At 45.2% G+C, this 19305-nt stretch overlaps 1 protein-coding gene across 5 annotated transcripts in view; it reads left to right on the top strand.

Annotated features, from left to right (window-relative positions):
- Positions 1-19305, top strand: part of cep89 (centrosomal protein 89) — an 85956-nt gene that overhangs the window by 8969 nt on the left and 57682 nt on the right. For 4 of the 5 annotated variants that reach the window (XM_035396320.1, XM_035396318.1, XM_035396321.1 and 1 more), the window contains 11 exons: positions 489-546; positions 1266-1367; positions 2669-2887; positions 3301-3443; positions 7368-7418; positions 8566-8649; positions 9197-9300; positions 10989-11104; positions 11339-11498; positions 14601-14768; positions 15245-15386. In XM_035396320.1, the coding sequence (XP_035252211.1) occupies positions 489-546; positions 1266-1367; positions 2669-2887; positions 3301-3443; positions 7368-7418; positions 8566-8649; positions 9197-9300; positions 10989-11104; positions 11339-11498; positions 14601-14768; positions 15245-15386 (1347 nt within the window). The remainder of the gene's footprint in view (positions 1-488; positions 547-1265; positions 1368-2668; positions 2888-3300; positions 3444-7367; positions 7419-8565; positions 8650-9196; positions 9301-10988; positions 11105-11338; positions 11499-14600; positions 14769-15244; positions 15387-19305) is intronic. The other variant, XM_035396319.1, reaches the window with a different exon arrangement.

Below are 19305 nucleotides of genomic sequence, written 5' to 3'. Positions count from 1 at the left end.
AGTCAGCACTGACACGGTCGGGATTCGATCTGAGGGGATAGAGCTCATCCATGCGCCACAGCATGGTGCCTAAACCAAATAAGCTATCCAGAAGCTCACTCACTGGGGTGTATGTTTTTGATTGGACCAGACAGTTTTGTGTGTGATTCTCTAGGCCAGACTCCAATCCTGATTTTGGGGCGTCTTGGCGCTGGTGGTTCATTCAAGTTATTAATTGGCTAAATAATCAACATGCCTTGTTCTCAAGTCCTTATTTGGAAGCAGATTGAAAGGGAACAAAAAAATCTGCAGACACTGTGGCTCACTGGGACTTGAGTTTGACACCCCTGGTTGATGCGGGCAGCTAATAACAGTCATTAGCTGACCATTAATAGCCTGGTGTGTTTCTTCAGGGCAGTTTGTTGAAACGTTGGCGTGGGGTTAAAATGTATTTACGTGAAACGAGCTCGGAGAGTCACTGCTCCTTTACGTGTGTGTCTCTCCCTCAGGCTCCGTCAGTGAAAGTGGAGAGGCAGCTGACTTCTCAAAGGGCCGTATCATCTCCAGGTAACCACTCTCATTGCCGCTGTCTGCGCGCGAGGGAACAATGCTGTTCGTTTGCGCTGCAATCTGTGCCTTCCCATAGAATCCCCTGCTTTCACAGCCGTACAGGACCTCACAATGTGCTATTGTGAAAGTTGTGTGATTAAGGAGGAATTTGTCCTCCTTATTCCGCCGAGAAAAAGCTCCGATGCTTTGTGGTGCTGACACTGTTTGCTCCTGGTGCTCAGAAGGTGAATGAAATGTGATGGCAGTGAAAGAAATTCCGAGAATAGCATCGTGAATGGAAGCCGTCAACATTAGTTATTTCCAGAGATTGTGTTCAGCATCTCTTTTGTTTTTTTGATTGCGCTCTCTCATCTGTTTGTCACTGTTGAACATGAAAAGGTAAATTCAAGGTGAACTGCAAAAAAAAAAAAATTTTTTTAAAGGCAAGGCGGCAGTGTAGTATAATGGGTGAGGAGTCAGTCTTGTAACCAAAAGGTCACAGGTTCGAATCGTTCGATAGGACACTGCCGTTGTACCCTTGAGCAAGGTACTTAACCTGCGTTGCTTCAGTATATATCCAGCTGTATGATTGGATACAATGTAAATGCTATGTAAAAAGTTGTGCAGTTCGCTCGGGATAAGAGCGTCTGCTAAATGCCTGTAATGTAATGAAAATGTTTTTTTCAGCGTAAAAACAATTCCTACACCTGGAAAATGTTTCCTCTCCTCCGATGCAGATTTTGCGAATGACTTGAGCATGGAGTCCCCCAAAGCAAGCCGCTGCTCGCCGAGGAAGAGAAGCGCGTCCAAGAGGAGCTCAGTGAGAGACGCACAAACAGGTCAGGCGCAGGGCAGGTCTTCTGCGGCGTCGCGCGGTCATGTGATCCGTGTCCGCGCTGTCGTTAGCGGTGGCGTGCAGCGAGCTGGCTCGTTCTCCCGCTCGTTACGGATAGGACGAGCAGGCTGGGGCGTCATGGCGCCGCTCTGTGTGCGTCTTTTAATGGCCGCCACTGGCATTTTACGAATTCCTTCAGATTTCAGAAATATAATAACAGGTTTATTGATTGCTAGAATTAAAGTGGCATAAAATGTGAACACATTGAACAGCATCGTTAAAGTGTTGTTCGGTGGCTAATCTGCATTTATTAATCTGCTAATTATTCTGCATTTATTTATACCCGCATAGAATGTTTTTGTTGTTACTTTGATATCCAAGCTGTACAACGCAAAAAACAAAATGTCACCCTGAGATATCAATGTTGTATTATCCTATAGCAGCTAATACTCTTTGTTGCAAGGCTTATTTTTAATTGAGAGAATGCTGAACCACATTCCATTTGTTGTAATAAAGTATCCTGTATTGGGATCCCATTGGGGATGCCATCCTGCCAAGTTACAGCTTGATGAGGCGGTTCCAGTCGCTGGCTTACCTGCTTCTATATTCATTGAAGTATTATATGCCATTACTTTGGAAGGCTAATATTGTAGCAGTTACTGAGGGACTTTTGGTTATCTTAGGGAGGAAACCAAAAATCTAAATTACTGCCTCAAATTTTGTGTTTGTTCTTAGAACACTTGTATCAATGAAAATATACCGTATGCATTGCTCCTATGAATGGAAACTGGCTTTGAATTCAGGCTAATTGTATATTAGTTTTCATTATATTAATTACAATTAATATACAATACAAATGTAAAATATGATGTAATTTGAGTTCAGTGCTTTGCCTGTGTATATTATTTTTAATTTTCTCTTTTATTTCTGCACGTTTACATGTGATGTGTTCTGTGTTTTTCTTGGTATTGTTGTGCTGCTGCTCTGTCTCGTGCTGCTCTGTGTTCCTGCTGTTCTGTGTCATGCTGCTGCTCTGTCATGTTTGTTCTGTGTTTTGCTTGGTTTTGATGTGCTGCTCTGTGTCGTGTTGCTGCTCTGTGTTGCTGCTCTGTGTCATGTTTCTGCTGCTCTGTGTTGCTGCTGCTTGTCTCGTGCTGCTCTGTCTCATGTTGCTGCTGCTCTGTGTCGTGTTGCTGTTGCTCTGTATCGTGCTGCTCTGTGTCGTGTTATTGCTGCTCTGTGTTGCTGCCGCTGTTCTGTGTCGTTGCTGCTCTGTGTCGTGCTGTGCTGTCCTGTGGGCTTCAGTAGCGGAGGATGAGGCAAGCAGAGAGGTGGTGGAAATGCAGAAGGAGTTGATGCAAGGGTTGAGGGAACAGAACCAGCGTCTGGCCGCAGAGAAGCAGGCGCTGGCGCAGAAATGCGAGCAGCAGGACCTCCTGCTGCAGAGGAGCCAGGAGCGGCTGCAGCAGCTGGAGCAGCACCGCCCGAGGCTGCAGGCCTCCAGGGACCCCAGCCCCTCTGCAGGTGGGAGGGGCCTGGGAAGCGCCGCTCTCACGCCCAGGGAGTGGTGGCTCACAGAAATAACACTGCTAGTGAACATGTGTTGCTCGTGCCAGTATTTTAGCACTATATGTTTAAAATGCTTGGGAGTATTTTTATGATTTTTTGCCATCTGGAGACTTCATATCGCATGATCGCTTTCAGCAATAAATGATTTGTGGAAAACTATGGATCTTTATTCCAGAAATTTATAGCGCTGTTAAAATGTATGTAAATCCAAACGATTAAAGCCCCTCAAGTTTGTATGCATGTACCTATAAAATCTTTAGCAATATAAAAGTGGTTTTAAATTTAAAAAAAAAAAAAACGGTTCTTCTGAAGCACTGACAATTAACCATAAGTCTGTCAACAAAGCCTGTGCATGCTGCCCCCTGTAGGTGAACGGGCTGAACTGCACGCCCTCCGCCAGCAGGCCCAGGAGCTGGTGGATGAGAACGACGGCCTTAAAATGACTGTGCATCGCCTCAACGTGGAGCTGAGCCGATATCAGGCCAAATTCAGACCGCTGTCTAAGGAAGAGGTAAACGTCGGCGCCGCAGTACAGCTGCACACCTCCTGTGGGCGCTGTCCAGCAGAATTCACTCATTCTCCTTCGTTATTTTTCATAATTTCTGTTATTTTTGCTTCTGAACCTATGTTAGGCGGTCTTGTCCACGCACATGTCCACGTTAGGAAAAACAGTGGGGGGTTGTCGGTTCTGTCTTCTGCTGTGTAGCTTTGACGCACTTGTTTTGTTTTCAAATTGAGTTGCAGTACATACTTCTTCCTCAAATAACTGTATTGTAAGTCATTTTTTTCCTAAACATTGGAGGTCTCCCTCATTGAGCATTACTGTCTAATCTGTAGATTGTTGCCTAAATTAAATGTGGCTAACTTAAGCAGTTCGGTTTTTTGGGTGTGTTTGTGCTTTGGCAGTACAGAGAAAGAGCTATTTCTGGATCTGTTACTTCATTCCCATTTCCCCGAGTCCCCTTTCGTTATGGCTTACGGATCTTGGGAGAAAGATAGTAAAGTGCAATTACATCGTAGGACTAAAGTAAATCCTTCTGTAGAGATGAGGAAATTTGAAGTTAATTTGATTCTTGTAATCAGGTATCCAGATAGTACAACAACAACCTGTCTGATTTTCTGTTGTTTTGACTGACTGATGCTGTAAAAATATTACAGATTAATCTATAATCATATTCAGCTCTGGCTTTTATCTTGCCTGGGGTGTTTTAATGCATTATAGATGATAGTTTGCCTCATATTATGATTTCAAAGTGACATTAACTTCAGAAAAGGGTATGATTAGATTTCCTGCTTTTGAAAAAATTGACACATGCAGACTTTCTTCTCTCCAAAAGAAGTTAAATTCTCCTCGTTTAAGTAGCAATGACATTAATGGTTAGAATTATCCAAATGTGATATTGTTGAAACAAAATAATTTTATGAACCATTACTTTGGGTAATGCTGATTAGAATGCAATGCATGATCAGTTATGAGCTGTGGATAAGTTAAACTGAGTGTCTGGCCACAATAACAACTCAAATATTTTCAGTCTTATGACCTTTGAAGACCACAATGCCCTTTCCTGGCCCTCTGGTCTCTAGACATAGCCAGCAGTTTATACAGTAATGAAAAGTGATCCATTTTCAGAAAAAGCTGAATAATAAAACACACTTAAAAACTGTAACATAGCGTGAATAGTTATAACGTAGTGGTGCATGGCGGGGGGGGGGAAATGCTTTTGAGACAGTTTTTGACACTGGGGAAGAATCGTTTTGCTCGGGTTCCAGTCAGTTAACTCCATCCCCAAACGGTGATTAAGTTCCCAACACATCAGTTTCCACGGCGATGGCCACCGTTCGGGTCCCTGAGACTGCCTGGGAACCTGAGTAATCAGCCATCATGGCCACATTAGTGAACTACAGGAGTGGGGAACCCCACGAGCCATTAGCCTAAGTTATGCTTGAGAGGCCTACATAAGTGTTTGAACTGGACCGCTGTGAATTTACATCAGGTAATAGTTTCTTTCTGCTGGCCACTGAGCACGTCCAGCTAATTGACTTGAGTATTGACCGCGACAGATTTGAGCAATTTTAACGCGTTCACACGAGGCATCTGTGGGCTTCCTCTGCCTTCTGGCGGAAGTGATCGAGTTTTTGAAAAAGCTTGATTGAGATTGCTCAGTATATCTTCTCCCCCGTTTCTGGTGAATATTTATAATCAAGGTTCCCTGCATATGCATATTTGATTAACATGAAACAAATAGGCGAAATGAGTGCAATTCATAATTCTTTGCTGTGCGCCCTTGCAGTATAATTGACTAAAACCTTGGAATGGGGGGGGGGAGGAATAGAGAAGTTTGTAAATGTGGTCCAGAAGCGCTGATCATGCCCCCTGTGGAATGGCTGAATGGCAGTCGGCGCCGTGCACATTAATGGACTGCGGAAAGTCCATTAAGAGAAGCGGCGGCACCGCCAGGCCCCGGACCCCGCTGCCCCTGGCCTTCGCGATGGCCGCGTAATCAGAAGGATCCGCGCGGACGTCACGTCGCGCTGTTCCAGAGACAAAATACGTTTCGTGAATTAAAAAAAAAAAATCGGGTGGAAATGAGGAAATGGTTCATTTCAGAGGTCTGCTTTTATTAATGTGAGTAATAGCATTCTGCAGCGGGTTCTGTTTGTGTGCTGCCAGACCCACGGTGGATAGTGCATGAGCAATGTGAAGATGAGAGCTGACCTTTTAAACTTGTGGCTATTTTCATACCTGTGCACGATTACTTGTCACGATGATCAAGATAACATATCATCACCGGATTCCATTTTGCTTAATTGTGTCTTAACATTGTGCGCTCCACTGTAAATAATTTCACGAGAGAGCAATTTGTTATAAGATAAAACTGGTCTCATATCTCTTTGTAATTGTAACCCAGATTCCTTTGAATAATTGAACCATTTATTATGAAGTGCGCTGAGGTACTGTAATTCCATCACACGCAATCAGGTTAATGGGTGATGACTGTAGGTCATATCTTTCACTTGTCGTGCTCTCTGATAGGTGCATTGTAGGGTATCTTCTGATGCAGTTTCTCTCTGCCTGATGTTTATGACACAACAGCTGATCCGTTTTCTCTTCTAATGTATATGCCTTCATATCGACAATGTTGAACTTATTCTTCATGTGAAGTGCTTCCCTCCGTGGAGCTATCCATCTCTGGTGAATTCTGCAAGGCTAATTGACCTCCACAGCCTGCTGTATTTGCACTATGGTGAAGATTTCCCATGTAGAGCATCAGTCACCCACGCTAATCTGCTGTGGCAGGCAGTCCCACAATGCAACACCTTTGGGATTTTAGTCCCGTTCAGAGAGGAGCCATTTTCCCTCTTTATTTGACACTTCCTCCCTGTTTTATCCCTTCAGAGATGCAAGTGTGTGCAATGTTATGACTTAAATTTCACATAAACATTTTATCAACGTTTATGCTTAAAATGGGCTTTTCCTGAGCACAGTATACCAGTTTATCTCTGAATTGGGTGGACTGTATGTGGCGCAGTATTGAAATGACAAATAAAACCAATTGAATCTATTTGAAGTGAGGATATGAATCAGTTTGAAACTGCCGTTCTAACAAAATGAATGCTGCCTTATTGTAATATAACCCAAAATAATATCATGGCAGCGTAATGTTATTGTGAAGTGTTTTGGAAATAATGTCACGGCGCTGTGCAGCTCTGAATGGAAAGACAGGAGGGAGACGGCACAGATTGAAGTGTTTTGTGTTTCTAATATTCTGGCATCTCACGACGCATTATAAAATTCCATTAATGGCCGCTCTGCACTGTCAGAGTGTCTGAAGTGAGAAGGACATCGCTCAGGGCTAAAGTTACTCTGTGGTGACATTGCTTCACCCTGTTAGGACACCAACTGTACATTCTCATAAAGTGTGTGTGTGCGTGCGTGCGTGCGTGCGTGTGTGTGCGTGCATGCGTTTGTGCGTGCGTGTGTACAATGCACTAAAATATAATATAGGAGCAGACTTTACAAACAATTCACAACCAGTCCAGTGTGATGCATTGCATTGTGAGTTTGTTATCTGTTACTCCAGTGATGAGTAGAACGGAATGCCAAGTTGTAAGAAAAGAACAAATATTCCATCCCTCTCCTGAATTCCCTGTTGTCACTTCTGAGCTGAGGCGCATCGTGATCAATAAGAGCTCTTAGTTATAATCATGGGGCCTCTGAATGCGACCTCTTTGAAGGGCTGTCATCGCAGGTCTCTGCGTCTCTGTCCCTCTCTCCCCTGCTGGTGTGCATGGGGGATGGGGGGGAAGAAGCTGTGGAGTGTCTCTTCCTTCATGTCAGCTCCTGTGAGAATGATCATTAATGAGCCACTGATAAGCGTTTGAAAGCCTGTCGTCATCTGTGTGTCTTTTTTTTTTTTTTTGTCATTCATTCCAGAGCACACGGATCAGCGCCTTGCCACCGAAAGGACCCGCGCCTCCCTGGCTGGTAGGATTGTTGTACACACTCATCATCCTCACTGTCATGCGGATAAATTCAGTTTCCGTATGTGCAGAGATTGTTCTGCTTGTTCAGGAGAGATAGCTCTGGGTTTGAGTTTGTGCTGAGTGGGAATGCAGTGCCGCTTGTATCGGGAGAAATACAGAGCAGAATCACACCTGATTGTGATATGACTGAAGGGAGGAAGCGGAGCTGTCAGTGCAGAGCCTGATACCAGGATGATTCATTCAGATCCCCTCAGTGAGCCTGTACCTAAAGCTCCGTATGAAGCGCAACATAATGCCCCAAGACCCAGACGCACACGTACACACACTCACACACACTCACACACACACACACACACACACACTCACACACACGCACGCACGTACACACTCACGCACACACACACAGACACACGCACCCGGACGCACACGCACACACACACTCACGCAGACACACTCACACACACGCACGCACGTACACACTCACGCACACACACACAGACACATGCACCCGGACGCACACACACACACGCACACACACACACACACTCACGCACACACACACAGACACACGCACCAGGACGCACACGTGCACACACACTCACACGCGCACACACACCCAAAAGTGCTTGTGATTCCATCTATTTTTGAGGATGTGGGAGCTGTCCAAACTGTCATATTAGCAAAGTGGAGAGATGAAACATCTGTTTGTACAATGGATTGTAACGGTTTCATTTTATTAATACCCATATCAGCATCAGCAAAAGCATCGCAGTTCGCCCTGTCTCTGTGTAGGTTACTGTGGATTAGAAAATAAATTTTTTTTTTTGTAAAAAATATATCCAAAGCTTCACATACTTTTTTCCAGCTTGAACTGTGAACGTTTAGTCAATGTGCTCAATAAAGACAAGACAAGTGCAATTGATTGCGTGTTATTAGTTTAAGCAGAATGTGTTTGTCTATTATTGTGACTCACATGACGATCAGACCACATTTAATGAGAAACTAAACTAATTCAGGTAATTCCACAGGGTCCACAAACTTTTTCTTGCAACTGTATATACACAGTATGTGCGTGTGTGTGTGTGTATGTGTGTGTTTGCATATATATGCAAACTGACTACGTTTTCTGTATAATCTATTGCTTTTAGCTGGACACAAAGTATTTGTCTCCTTTGTTGCTGGCTTATGAGGACAGGATCAGTGAGAAAGGGTCTCTGTTACAGGATTGTGAGGTGAGTTTGAATAAAAGTATTTTTTGGCCCACTCAGTTTTTTTTTTGTCGGGTCTGAAAAGATGAAACCTGATCAGTATTTGACGATGTCTGGGACAACGCTGCTGTAAACGAAAGCCAATGCGTGCTACAGTGTGAGGTGTGTGTAATTTAGGACTTGTCCCGGGCCTTGGCCTCCCTTTTTGAGGCCTCACATTAAAATTACATCCATGGATTTTGTGTTTCTTATATTGAAATCCACGAAAAAATGAACAGTTTCTGAGCTTTTCTGAAGCCTTGATAGGAAGGAGGAATCTCAAACTCAAAGGACACAGGTCTTAATGACCTAATGACGCCCGTGCTCCACATCTGCTTGGAAGCACTGTGATCTCCTTGTTTCTTTGAGTTTCATTCTTGCACTTTCTTGATGGGAGCAGGTTTACAATCCAATATCTAGGAACGGGGAAAGCTGCATTTTCTTGTATGGTCTTCTGTTTTGTGTGTTTGTGTGTATCGTATATGTGTGTGTGTGTGCGTGTGTGTATGGTGTGTGTGTGTGTGTTGTTTAGGAGGAGCTGAAGAGGTTCCGCGAACGTGTTGAGCAGGTGGTGCAGGAGAACGAGAAGCTCCATGAACAATTGGGGAAGACGAGGGGTGTCAGTCAGAAGGAGTGGTGAGTTTGTCAGCTCACTGTGTGTGTGTGTGTATGTATGTATGTATGTATGCAAGTTCGTGTGTGTGTGTGTGCATGCGTGTGTGTGTGTATGTGTGTATGCAAGTTCGTGTGTGTGTGCGTGCTTGTGGGTGTGTATCTGTGTATGCGTGTGTGTGTGTGTGTGTGTGTGTGTATCTGTGTATGCGGGTGTGTATGCCCGCGCGTGTGTGTGTGCATGTGTCTGTGGAGGTGTATTCACTGCGTCAGTCTGACCCATCCATGTAGTAGGCTGGCAATTTCAACACGATCAATGGTGACGGCAGCTCATCTGTAGTTAACATGAGTAGCTAAAGAGCTAAAGAGTTAAAGAGTAGCTCCTTTGCTCTTCTGTATGCATGTGTCCACCGCAGCCACAAGCTGAATACAGTTTTCTCTGTGTTTTAGAATTGACTGTGCTCTCGTAGCTTGCAGTATAGCCTCTTGCCAATGTATAACGTATCGTCGCTGTAAGTTTGTACTGAATGCTTAACTCAGTACGTCATAAACGGCACCTCACGGATGGGCTGAGCAGCCATTTCTGTCACAGAACAACTGTTCGCTCTTCTCCGTGCGACGAGACTCTTAGAGACGGCGCTGCACACTTGAGTTTGCATTTTGTTCAGGCCGTTGGCCGCTGTTTCATTCATAACTCATGAGTAAAGATTCGTGGGTATTAATTATACACTGTGTTTCTATTTTTAATGTTGTAACATGTGCTGCGGAAAGGCTTGTATTTTCCCTTCACGCTCTCCGGATTTCTTCTGCATGTCCCTGAGAGCTGCACTCGGCACCATTCGTGAATAGGGCAATTACGACAGTTATGCTTAGCAAACATTTGTTTATCTTATCCTCTCCAAGGTCGTCTCGAATGCTGGAGGTATGCCCTTTCTACTCAGGTTTTTAGCAGCTTGTGAATAAGAGCGGACTGAAAGTGAATCTAATTATGGCCTGTGGGGGGGTTGGCATCATATTAATACTTTTGGACCAAGTTTGTATGTAGAAGAAGAACTGGTCCAGAAGCACTAATATGATACTAAGCCCACTGTGTATTGTACAGGCTGTTTGTTTGCCTTAATTTACCAAATATTAGATGCCTTGACAGCATAACTAAAAGCCATGAGGTGGACTGGAAAATGAGCTGAGTGACCAAAGGCGATTGCCACCAACAATAAAAATAGAAATGGCAGTTGTTTGCTGACACATGAGAGCTTTGGAATGCAGGTGAAGAAGTAAAATCTTTCCTGATTTGTGCCCTGAACTACAGGGATGAGTTTAAGAGAAACCTGTAGCTGAAATGCTAAATACGTTAGCCCAAACTCTGACAAATGAACAAAAATGACTTGCGGTCAGTTGGATGTCAAATTAATCCAAACGACACCACGTTGTTTATTTATTTAAACCTTGTTTAGCAGCGTGTGTGTATGTATATGTGAGTGTGAGAGGGAGAGTGTGTGTTTGTGTGTGTGTGTTTGTTAGTGTGAGAGGGAGTGTGTATGTGTATGTGAGTGTGTGTGTGAGAGGGAGTGGGACAGAGTGTGTGTGTATGTGTGTGTGTGAGTTTGTGTGTGAGTGAGAGGGAGAGAGAGTGTGTGTGAGTGTGTGTATGTGAGTGTGTGTGTGTGTGAGGAGGAGGATGCATCTCATTATGTTCTCTGCCGGTGTTTCAGGCGCCAGCTGCAGGACCAGGCCAAGCTGGTGCTGAAGGAGAACCAGGTCCTGATGGAGCAGCTGGAAGTGCAGCAGGCCAAGTCCAAGGACAGCCACAGTCGGCATCTGCAGGAAGGTGGGACCACAGCTATGCTCAGCTCTTTTGTCTGTAACTAAGGCAGTGTCACAATTATGTGTGGAACATATTTTTTGAATTTTTAAAGTGAACCGACCATTGCATGATTGCCTTCCTGAGACATGTGCACTTAGTATTTTTCCCGAAGTATCAATCAACTGTTTAGGTCCCTGTGTAATTGAGATTGTGACTCACCGTCTGACAGTGTTACTAAGTGTCCTCATGTCCCTTCAGTGTCCAAAGTTACCAAGGAGCTGATGCTGCTGGAGGCGGAGAAGGAGGGCCTACAGGAGGAGCTGCAGGAGGCGCGTGGGGAGCTGCAGCAGGCCCGCTCCTCCCTGGAGGGAGCAGTCAGCTGGGAGGAGCACTGCGCCATCACCAACAAACTGAAACGGTACTTTAAAAAAATTTTTTAAACAAGAAGTAACCGGGGGCAACCGTGGGGCGGGGGGGGGGGCGGCGGTGCAGCAGAAGCAGTTCTGGACTGGGGGGGTGGGGGGCTGGGCGGATATGTCTGTGATCACAGCCTGGGTAAATTAGCACAAGAACAATAGCATCAGAAAAAAAGCTAATTGTGAAAAAGCTAATTGCAAAATTTTAATATCTTTCAAAACAATAAAAAGCATTTAAAAGCTGAATTTTGTGGCCCAGGCATGGCTGTGGCCCTGAACGACCACATAGATGGACTATGCCAGCAGCTGGCTTTGGCTGGCTCCAGAGTTCTCTCTGCTGTTTCTTAGAGGCCATTAGTCTGCTGTCCTCCACCTTTCTGGCACGTTACCCCCCCCCCCCGCCCCCCTCCAATCACATAATGCCTCTGCATCAAAAAAACTGCCAAACACACAATTTCCTCACCTTGCAATGGCAGTGAGTCAAGCTGTGTTTGAGTGCAGTGGCTGCTGGGACGGAAACAACCTGAAAGGATTAGCTTGAACGGTCACATGGCGCAGGCTAAGTGAGCCGAGATATTTTTAGTGCTTTTATAAACTCGGTGTCGTGTAAACGGCTTGCTATTTTCCCCTTGAGTGTGCATTGGATTCAAGAATGCATCTTTTCTTCCTGTTTTTTTTTTTTTTTGTTTTTTGCTGTTCCAGTCAAGCCTTAAATTCCCTCTCCTTAGAATCTTGTTGCTGCCGGCACTCCCCCTTCTGCTGGAACACATCGCTATTTGGGTAATACGCAGAGGTGTGAACAAATTCTTCAGAATAACGGTGCCTTTCATCTTTGGGAATGTGCTATGCGGCCTGTGTTCGCAGTTTGAAGGTCCCGTTTGGTCAGATGAGAAACAGCACTTCCCCATACCTCTGGCACTGCTCAGACAGGTGAGAATCAGGCCAGGGCCTGTCACTGAAGAACATTAACAGAAGTGACTGCGGTTGGGAAAAAATGGCAGTTGATTGACACAAGCTGATTGGTCAAGATTTTAGACATTGTTACTGGGGAAAAAAGTGATGTTTTTTTTTCATTTAGACTTCGGATCAACACCGTTCTTTGTCCAGCCGTGTATCTGAATAGTGTTTTATTTTTAATTGTCTTGGCCCACTCGACGTCTCTTGAAATAGAAAATGGAGGAAATGTAGCCAAACGTTAAGCTGTTTTGCCTCCTCTTGTACAGTATTGGCAGTTGCATTTCAAAAATTTTGTCATCCATTTATATTCAGATTTTTGTTTATACAGACTTGGAGACAGCTTTGAATCTCAAATGCTAATTTACTGAGGGCATATATAACCATACAAATCCCTTTGCCTTTTGGGTGTGCAGATGGGCCATTCGTATATGCAAGCATCTTAGCCTCAGTGTGCAGCATTTGATATAACAGAGGAAAGTGCAAAGTGAATGCTTTAAAACCCACACATTGTAGAAAAAGGTGTAAATGTACCTAAAAAGGTTAGAAATGTTAGCTTTGACTTACTTATGCAACATTTAACAATTTAATAGTGTACTTTCTGTAGTAGGATAAGGTAAATTACAGCATGGTGGTTTCCCTGGGAACAAAATGTAATAATTTCACCTTCCGGCAAGAAAAATCAAATAATACCAAGACATGAGCTGTTTGTTTTGGAACAACTAACTATTATAATTTTAACAAAGGTTTTAACTGTGATTAATGCTGTGGTGTGTTCCTTGAGTCTACCATGCAATTTTCACTGACGACACATGCTCAAGACAATAATAAAACAAATCTCTAAAAATGAGAATCACAGCAAGGGCAATATGGGAGTAATGGTGTGATGAAAGCCTTAACCCAGACTAGTGTCAAACTGCCTATGACAACAGACAGATCCTACTGTCAGAAAATTTAAATTTTCTAATTTAGTTGTAATATTGTAATTTCAGTTAGGACTGCTTCAGTTTCCTTCAATTTATTTCACAATTTGGAAAGTTGTAGAGTTCTCTTCACTAAAAGCGCAACCTATAATATTTATCCAGCCAAATTATTTTTTTGCTAAATTAAAAGCACCATGCCATTGATCAGAAAATGTAGATGCTAATGGCATTACCAATTTTAAGAAAAATCCTTTCATTTTTAATTTCATTGGTTGTAATCAAAGTGGCTGGTTTTTAAGGATTTTCATTCTGAAAGATCTTCCAAGCTGTAGTCTCAGTATTGTCGGTGCCAGATGGAGTGAATTATTCTGAGTGTGTGTTTTATTCATCGGAGGGAAATTGACTGGAACTGAAATTATATGATATGCTTTAACGAGGTACATAATTAAAAAGACATTAAAAGGACCAGCTTATTAAACTTCAAGCATTCAGTGTCAGGGTTCTTATCCCTCAAACAGCCCTATCAGATAAGCAGATAAGTTCTGAAAAGTTAAAATGTGTGTGTGTGTGTGTGTGTGTGTGTGTGTGTGTGTGTGTGTGTGTGTGCGCGTGTGCGTGTGTGTGTGCGCGTGCATGTATGTGTGTGTGTGTGTGTGTGTGTGTGTGCCTGTGTGCCTGTGTGAGTGTGTGAGTGTGTGAGTGTGTGTGTGTGTGTTGCACGTTGGCCAGTGAGGGCCAAAACGGCGTAGTCTGGCCATTGTCATTGTCTGCGAGAGACACACAATCCGAGAAAATGCCTCTGGACGTGATTGACACGTACCCTGTTAATCATTATTGGAATGTTGATTGCCTTTGTGTGTGCTGGTAATGGGCCTGTGGCTATATCAGGCTGTATATACAGCTGGGCTCCAGCTTCTGTCAGAAGTTATTCAACACGAACGTCTGGCACCGTCATAAATAAAAGAGGCTTTCCTTCCCACTCGTTTAATGGGCCTTTTGTTTGTTTGCCCAAGGTGGTCCATCAGGCTGTGGAGCCTTCCTGCTTCGGCTTCCAAGTGATTAATTGCAACAATCTAAAGGTGTACACAGTATTGCCATAAGCTGTCAGCCCAGACTTGTTTTCCACTCACCGAAAGACTGAAAATTCTTTTGCCATCATCCGAATTATATATTCGCTTGCGTGGGCTGCGTTCGCAGCGGTGTGACACTGTCCCCTTGACTTTGCAGGCTGCTTGAGCAAGAGGAGGAGAGGAGGAAGAGTGAAGTGGAGGACCTGATGAGCCGAGTATCATCCCTTCAGACGGAGAAGAAAAGTCTGTTGCTGGAGAAGACCAAGCTCGCGGCAGACACGAAGAGCATGGAGGAGGAGCTGGAAATGTCGCGCCATGCTAACAGGTATCTCACCTGGCTTGCGGTACTGGAGTCTTATCACTGCCCTTATTTTGTCACAGGCGACATTATTAATATTAATCTTGAGTAATGTTACTCTTATTATTATTATGTAAAATTATTTGGGTTCTGAGCATGAGCAACTCATACCTCAGATAACTTTTCAGTTTCACGTCCACAGCTATTGCTTATTTACAGTATATATAAAAAAAAAAAATGAATTATTCCCCGACTTGGGCTGTTGCTAACTGCAGGTCTCAGCACCCGGTGACACTGAGGTGTGTTTGTGAGCCATGCACTGATAAAGAAGAGATACGGCCCTGAGACCCGTGTCCATATATCCACCCTCAAGAACGCAGTAAAGGCACTTGACCTTCAGAGACAATGGCGCTAGGCTGTTAGCTCCCAAAAGATGACAAACTGTTTTAGTAGTGAGGAGTGAAAGTTTTGGCTCTTGCGCGTTCTGCTCGCCCTCCCCTCAGAAAAGCTCAGAGGAAGGTCGGCCTGCTGAAGCAACAGATGGAGGACTCGCTGGACAAGGAGCTGCTGGCCCACCAGTACCTGAGCGGCGTGGTGGCCCTGGCAGAGAAGACCACGCAGGAGCGGGACCAGCTGATACACATGGTAACTTCCGCGCGGCACCGCGGGGCATCGCGCTCTGCCTGATTAAGCAGAGTGAGTCTAATCACCGCGGGTAACCTACGGACGTCACCGCGCTGCGGGGGGCGGGGGGGGGGGGGAGGTGGGGGGGGGGGCAGGGGGCTCAGGGGGGGCAGGGGGGAGCAGGTGGGGGGCAGGGCCAGTCAGGCAGTGACTCACTGCGTTCCAGAGCCCTCGCTCCCTGTTCAGGCCGAAATGGAGATTACAGTACGCCGCTTCCCGAGGCAGCCTTTTTTCTTTTTGTGTACCCATGCGGGTCCTCTTTGTCTAACCGTGCCTGAACATTCCTGGAATTGCAGGGCAGTGATGGCTCCCCCTGACCCTGCTCCGCTCTGGAATGGCTGCGGGTGAACGGCGGGTGGCTTTTGTTCCGGCCGGGCACCGAGCGGCCTGATTCAGTCAGTCACCGTGGTGACGTTGACCTGCCATTTTGAGTCATTTCAAAGAGAAAAGGAGTGCCTGTTGGGACTGGCGGAGGGTGTCTCCATCCTGTTCCTTTTCCATAATCTCAAGAAGTGAGTCATTAACTCCTCAGTCCTTTCAGTGTTTTTGTATACGATTTTCTTTATTTGTTAGCTGGTTATTCATTACTGGTCTGCTTCAGAGGTAAGGGTCTCAGTTATCTGCATGCAGAGGGCGGTTGTATGGGCGATGAAGGAGGTGTATGATGTGATGAACCTTGTAGCGTGTCACTCTAAGTGCATATCTCTCTCTCTCTTCGTTTCCCACTGAACCAAAAACACTGATTTTTACTTGCTGGCGTCCCTGCAAATAATTGGCGTGCCTCGTCTGAAAGTGTTCCCACCGTGAGAAAACCGGTGGGCCTATCAGCTGTGACAGTGTCCTCTGGGTGTGTTTTATTAGGTCATTGTGCCACCCAGCCACATCAAATGGGGGCTAATTAGAATTGATTGCACATGGTCGTGCTGAGGGAGGGGCAGCGGCAGATGTGCGTGGGGGGGGTACTGACCCGTGAATGGAGCAGACTTCTGCTCAAACGTTCTTGATGTTGAGTATGAGTAATATTTCCGCGGTCTTTTCCCATAAATAATTTTTTTTTTTTAAAGACTGTTGGCCTTTAAACTGATTCCACAGCAGTGGGCATGCAGTTTCCGAGAAGCAGTTTGAAGAAGTATCAGGCTGTAAATTTACTGTTAGATTTACTTCCCTGGCTCTGTTGTCTGTTGTTGATGTCTCTCGTGTGTCCTGCTGGGTGTGTGGCATAAGAGCTGGATTTCCACTGACCTCTAAAGTCAGATGTATTTTTACATGCAGTGAGCCAGAGCCATGTCCACAGCAAAGCCCACGGTACATTAGTCAACCACTGACTTAGTACGATAATGCATCAAATCAAAGCATGCGTTCATTAATCGTACGTGCAAAAGAGAACATTTGCTGTGTGTCAGATCTTCGTATTTTGTTGCGGTTTCTTCTAGACCACTATTGTTGGAACGCGAGCATATGGATTTTTTCCCCTCTTCAGAATCAGAATCAGAATCAGAATCGGGTTTATTGCCAAGTAGGTTTACACATACAAGGAATTTGTTTTGGTCAGGTGGTGCGTAACAGTGAACATAAAATAAGATAAATAGAGTAAGATGAACAATAGTGCAGTAAAAAACATAACAGACATAACATAACATAACATAACATAAACATAGTGCAAAACAATAACAATAGTGCAAGGGGATAAAGTGGTTTTAAGTACAGGTGCTGTCTGTTGGTGTCCGTGGGGGTCAGGATAACAGTACAGTGACAGTGGCATCAGTGGGGGTCCCGGGCCTTGTTGATAAGGCCAGCTGCAGTCGGGAAAAAACTGTTCTTATGACGTGAGGTTTTGGTCCTGATGGACCGCAGCCTCCTGCCGGAGGGGAGTGTTTGCAAGAGTTTGTGTCCAGGGTGGGAGGGGTCGGCCACAATCTTTCCTGCCCGCCTCAGGGCCCTGGAGGTGTGCAGGTCCTGGAGGGATGGCAGATTGCAGCCAATCACCCTCTCAGCGGCGCGAATGATACGCTGCAGTCTGCCCTTGTCCTTGGCAGTGGCAGCAGCGTACCAGATGGTGATGGAGGAGGTGAGGATGGACTCAGTGATGGCAGTGTAGAAGTGCACCATCATTGTCATTGGCAGGTTGAACTTCTTCAGCTGCCGCAGGAAGTACATCCTCTGCTGAGCCTTCTTGGTGAGGGAGGTGATGTTCAGCTCCCACTTGAGGTCCTGGGTGATGATGGTGCCCAGGAAGCAGAAGGACTCCACAGTGTCGACTGGGGAGTCATGCAGGGTGATGGGGGCGGGTGGGGCTGCGTTCCTTCTGAAGTCCACTACCATCTCTACTGTCTTTAGGGCGTTGAGCTCCAGGTTGTTATGGCTGCACCAGGACACCAGATGTTCAATCTCTCTCCTGTAGGCAGACTCATCCCCACCAGAGATGAGTCCAATGAGAGTGGTGTCGTCTGCAAACTTCAGGAGCTTGACTGACTGATGACTGGAGGTGCAGCTATTGGTATACAGGGAGAAGAGTAGAGGAGAAAGGACGCAGCCTTGAGGGGAGCCGGTGCTGATGGTCCGGGAGTCGGAGACGTGTTTCCCCAGCTTCACGTGCTGCTTCCTGTCAGACAGGAAGTCGGTGATCCACCTGCAGGTGCAGTCAGGCACGTGCAGCTGGGAGAGCTTGTCCTGTAGTAGAGCCGGGATGATGGTATTGAAGGCGGAGCTGAAGTCCACAAACAGGATCCTGACATAGGTTCCTGCAGTGTCCAGGTGCTGGAGGATGAAGTGGAGGGCCATGTTTACAGCATCGTCCACAGACCTGTTGGCTCTGTATGCGAACTGCAGGGGGTCCAGGAGTGGGTCCGTGATGGTTTTGAGGTGGGACAGTACAAGGCGCTCAAAAGACTTCATTACCACAGAGGTCAGGGCGACGGGTCTGTAGTCATTGAGTCCTGCGGTCCTTGTTTTTTTGGGGACGGGGATAATGGTAGAGCTCTTCATAAGCTTTGTAAGCTAATGCAACCGAAACATTGGTCAGTGTTGGAACTATTAATAGCATTCAGCTCTAAAGTAAATAAGTATCGCGTTAGTCTCATGCATGCTAAATTTGTTAATACATGAAAATGATATCTGCAACTCGGCCTGTCTAATACTGTTTGTATCATGTGGTGTCACACTCAATTCCTGGAGAGGCCCATATATTCAGTTTTTTTTTGTTTCTAGTCTCCTCCATGAGTTTGCCACAATATTTACACAATTAAATATTTCATTTATTTATACTGATAAAACACATTGGTGCATATTTCTGAATCAGAAGCATTCTCGAGATATTTTACTGACCTAATTTGGGGAATTTAATAATGCAGGTGGAGCTCTAGCCTACTTGTCGACCAGTTTTTAATGACTTCTCATTTGACCAAATACTTGGGCCTGTTAGACCTGGGAGACCAGTTTGTTTGAATAAAATGTTATTTTTATAGAGCCAATAGCGCCATTTCGCCGAGATGTTTTCACAAAGACGCTTTACGGTGGGAACTGAGAGGAACATGGGAAGCCAGCAGGCAAGCAGCCCTCAGAGCTGAGCTGACACCCTGTAGAGTCTCGACACACTGCATAGTTAAGGGCTCCAGGCTGAACAATCGGTTTTTTAAAGTTCTGTGTGAATATTATTTCATAATTCGGCGAAAGATAAGTGTCGCAGGCTCGTTTAACACCAGCTTAGAAAGACATCAGTGAGGAAGTTTGGCGTTTCATTTTTAAATTTTTTTTTTTTCAGCAATCAGAGTGGAAACTAGATCGCTGCACACTTCCAGGTCCTCCAGGCCGCAGTGTCTGCAGGTATTTTCCCCTGCCGTGCTCCGCACCTCCTGATTTCTCTAATTATTTTACCTCCTTG

Source organism: Anguilla anguilla, chromosome 16 (assembly GCF_013347855.1).
Source record: "Anguilla anguilla isolate fAngAng1 chromosome 16, fAngAng1.pri, whole genome shotgun sequence".
Taxonomy (NCBI): Eukaryota; Metazoa; Chordata; class Actinopteri; order Anguilliformes; family Anguillidae; genus Anguilla; species Anguilla anguilla.
The sequence above is the reverse complement of the archived record's forward strand: the minus strand, read 5'-3'. Positions and strand labels throughout refer to the sequence as shown.